The 4,461-nt window shown below is 36.9% G+C and overlaps 1 protein-coding gene across 1 annotated transcript; it reads left to right on the top strand.

Annotated features, from left to right (window-relative positions):
• Positions 1-782: 782 nt before the first annotated feature.
• On the top strand, positions 783-4,461 carry LOC106758239. Its single transcript, XM_014641181.1, has 7 exons — positions 783-1,528; positions 1,642-1,781; positions 1,875-3,084; positions 3,162-3,470; positions 3,560-3,644; positions 3,733-3,753; positions 3,865-4,461. Exons 1-7 carry the CDS (start codon positions 783-785, stop codon positions 4,459-4,461), a joined length of 3,108 nt encoding a protein of 1,035 aa, XP_014496667.1.

The raw sequence follows: 4,461 nt of genomic DNA, 5'->3' as shown, positions 1-4,461 counted from the left end.
ATAATAGCTTCCATAACAAAAGTGTTGTTAGTTGTAGGTTAACATAACTGGAAAAAGATCTAAAACATGGCCACCTTAAGAATATATGTGTGTGTGAAGTATAAGCATCTCATTAAGAATAAAGATTTCAATGTAACTAATAAGCTTAGCCATAAATAGTATATTATGTTGTTATTACTTAAGAATCCTCTTAATATGTTCCTAACTCATTCAACATCTAAACATCTATGTTGGAAAGTGACTATGTTTATCCTCAAGAAGTAAGAGCCCGTTCTTGAATGAGAGAGTGATGGTTATAACCTAAGTAGAACTTGATAAATGTTTGATCTGTTTAGTTATTGATTTGCATCTGTTACTTAGTGGAATGTTGTTAATATGTTTCCCATTGATTGATAAGGAATTGCAATTGGGTGCCCCTCCATTACTTAATTAATATGTGATGTTCTTTCTTTTGTAGTTGCACTTGGCACCTGCAATCCAGTGTAGAACAACCTTGTTTCTTTAACTATGTTTGGTTGTAGTTAAAGTTTTAGCTCAATGTTGTAGGTTGGCCAACATCCTTCTATATTCAAAGCTTTAAATAATATTGTACATAGTGATTTACATGTACAAAATAAATATTAATATAAAGACATGTACAAAAACATTGTAAGATAGAGAGAAGAAGAGCTAAATTAATTTAGGTTATTCTTTGCGAAGCCATTTCATTGGGCACGTGTCCTAATATAGAGACGTGNATTAACCATTGGCTAATTGTTTTGTAATNGATTNNNNTACAGAACATGGATCGTGCTCCACCAAATCGTTCNTGGATGTACGATAGGTGTCATAGAGGAAGAGGTGCTTTAAAAGAGTCTTTTGTATTGGGTGTTGAAGAGTTTATAAGTAAAGCTTGTGAACAAGAACGTTATCGTAGAGATGGGGGTCTTCGATGTCCATGTTTAAAGTGCGATTGTACAAAGATTCTGAACATAAAAGTTGTCAAGGTTCACCTCTACAAGGTGGGTTTCAAGCCTAATTATTTCATTTGGGAGGATCATGGGGAAAGAATGCCAGAAGATGATGTACAGAATCATGAAAGTTGGATGGGTGTACAAATGGAAGGTGGTCCAAATAACCAATTTATGACAATGGAAGACATGGTGCATGATGCNCTTAGGCAAAATGAGCCATGCCAAGCATCTACTTCAGATAACATTGAAGAGGCTCCGAATGAAGAAACACAAAGGTTTTATAATCTTTTGTTGAATGCAAACAAGCCATTGTATGAAGGAGCAACAGATTCCAGATTATCAATGTGTGTTAGGCTATTAGCTTGCAAGTCAAATTGGAATATTCCTAACCAATGCTTAGATTTTATTGCAAAAATGGTTATGGATGGAACACCCATCAAATCAGGTTTGCCTAAAACATACTACGATGCAAAAAAGTGTGTATCAAAGTTGGGATTACAATCACAGAGGATTGATTGTTGCGTGGATGGTTGCATGCTCTTCTATGATAATGACTATGGTAAGAATGATGGCTCGTTGCTTGAATGCAAATTTTGTGGAAAGCCAAGAAATAAACCATGTAACACGGGAGCAACTACTACGAAAGAAGTTCCTATGAAATCAATTTCTATTTGCCATTAATTCCTAGACTACAAAGAATGTATGCCTCAACACAAACTGCNGGACATATGACATGGCACTATCAGAACAGGTCGACAAATGGTGTTTTGCGTCATCCATGTGATGGAGAGGCTTGGAAGCACTTTGATAGAGTATATCCTGACTTTGGTATGGAGCCACGCAATGTACGACTCGGTTTATGCTCTGACGGTTTTAACACATATGTACAGGCATCAAATATACCATATTCATGTTGACCAGTTATTGTCACCCCTTACAATCTTCCTCCAGAAATCTGCATGTCTAAACCTTACATGTTCTTGACATGTCTCATTCCNGGGCCATTGAATCCAAAGGTTGGCATAGATGTTTACTTAGAGCCCTTGATGGACGAATTGAAGAAGTTGTGGACGGGTGTCTTAACATANGATATTTCAAGGAAACAAAACTTTATTTTGAGGGCCATGCTGATGTGGACAATTAATGATTTTCCTGCTTATGGTATGTTGTCCGGCTCGAGCACTCATGGTAAACTGACATGTCCACATTGCATGGAGGATACAAAAGCTTTTAGATTATATCATGGGGCAAAAAATTCCTGGTTTGACTCCTATCGGAGGTTTTTACCAAATGACCATGCCTTTAGGAGGAATAGAAATTCTTTCAAGAAAGGGGAAGTGGAGATGGATGATGCACCACCATATCTGACNGGAGCAGAAATTTGGAATAGAATCAAGGGTTATCCTAAAATAACTGAAAATGGTGCCTCAAGAATTGATGGATACGGTGAGTGGCATAATTGGACGAAAAGAAGCATCTTTTGGGATCTACCCTATTGGAAGGATAATTTGTTAAGGCNTAATCTTGATTTCATGCACATTGAAAAAAATTTCTTTGACAACATCTTCAATACTGTGATGAATGTTGCGGGGAAGACAAAAGACAACGAAAAGGCACGAATGGATATAGGTTTGTACTGTAGACGAAAAGANTTGGAGCTAAAAAGTCATAGCAATGGAAACATGTACAAGCCAAAAGCAAATTATACACTTTCAGCAGATCAAACAAAACAAGTTTGTAATTGGGTAAAGGATCTTAGGATGCCTGACGGATATTCTTCTAACTTGTCAAGGTGTGTTGATGTGAAAAGGGGAAAGCTCATTGGGATGAAAAGCCATGGCTGCCATGTCTTTATGGAATGCTTACTTCCTATAGCGTTTAGTTCTTTACCGACTCATGTTCTCAATCCCATTACAGAGATAAGTCATTTTTTCAGAGATTTATGTTCTACAACATTGAACGAGGATGACCTAGTGAAGATGGAAGAAAAAATTCCAATCATTTTGTGCAAGATGGAGAGAATATTTCCTCCCTCATTCTTTGATTCTATGGAACATCTCCCTATCCATCTTCCATATGAGGCAAGACTTGGTGGACCAGTCCACTATAGGTGGATGTACCCATTTGAAAGGTGACAATATGACATCTTATGGTTCAAATTACTTGGCATAATTCAAAAATCCTAACATGTCACTTTCGTAATTGTAGGTTCATGGGATATGCTAAACGTTCGGTTAAGAATAAAGCTAGGGTTGAAGGATCTATTTGCGCATCATACTTGCATAGAGAGACAACTCATTTTTGTTCCCACTATTTCAAAAACTTCATGTTAACACCACAAAGCAGTAGAAATGAAGTAAACACTGAAACAGAAAGCCTTCCGACAACACTATCGGTGTTTGACCAACCTGGTCGTCATTCTGGGAGGGAATCAACTCATTGGTTAAGTGATGAAGAATTGAGATCAGCTCATGTTCATGTTTTGATCAATTGCGATGAAGTTCAACCTTACCTTGAGTAAGCCTCCAAAATCCCATATATTTTGCAAATATTTCATTTGATATATTTAATTGTCTTTGATCCAATCTTGTCATACATGTCGACAGCTCATTCTTACATACTTATCAACTATCTGAGTCAAACAGTTCGGCATACATACATGCCAATTTCCCATTGTGGTTTAGGCAAAAAGTACGACATCCAATCATTCTTATTCATTTCTTCCTTAAATATTTAATCATTACGCTATTCAATAGTTTCATATACTTTATGGTTGTAGGTTCATGATGAGCCTTTAAGTGTAAGGAACCAACATCTTAGAGATTTATCACTTGCACCTTTAAGGTGTGTAAAGGAATGACACACCTTATTTGCTAATGGATACAAATTTCATACCCATGCATGGAGCCAGGGCAAGAGGACAATAAATAGTGGGGTTCATGTTAAAGGGCTAATAGAAGGCGGTCAAGATGATTTCTATGGTGTGATTAAACACATCTATGAGTTGGAATACAATTCAACAACCACAGAAAAGAAAATTGTATTATTTTATTGCGATTGGTTTGATCCATCGAGAGTAGGTACAAGGGTAGATTCAAAGTATGGCATTGTGGATATTCGAATGGATAAAAGATATGTGTTGTTCGATCCTTTTATAATTGCACATAATGTACAACAAGTTTATTATGTACCNTATCCTACATCACGCANNGACAAACGAGGTTGGTGTGTTGCGATAAAGACGAAGCCTAGAGGACGCATTGATTCTAATGATGTAGAAACGGATGTGCCATACCAAGTGGAGGAAATGTCACATGTTAATGATGTCATTGAAGTTGAAGAAGTTGTCCGATTACAAGATGTAGAAGCTGGTCTTGAACAAGTGGACCCCGACAATATTTCATTATTTCAAGGGCATGAAGATACAATTGAATCAGAAGAATCCAATGAAGAGGGAGAAGGTGAAGATGACAACGAAGATGAATTTCAAAGTTCTAGCGCTGAATAG

Source organism: Vigna radiata, chromosome 4 (assembly GCF_000741045.1).
Source record: "Vigna radiata var. radiata cultivar VC1973A chromosome 4, Vradiata_ver6, whole genome shotgun sequence".
Classification (NCBI taxonomy): domain Eukaryota; kingdom Viridiplantae; phylum Streptophyta; class Magnoliopsida; order Fabales; family Fabaceae; genus Vigna; species Vigna radiata.
This window is presented reverse-complemented; position numbering and strand designations above follow the sequence as displayed.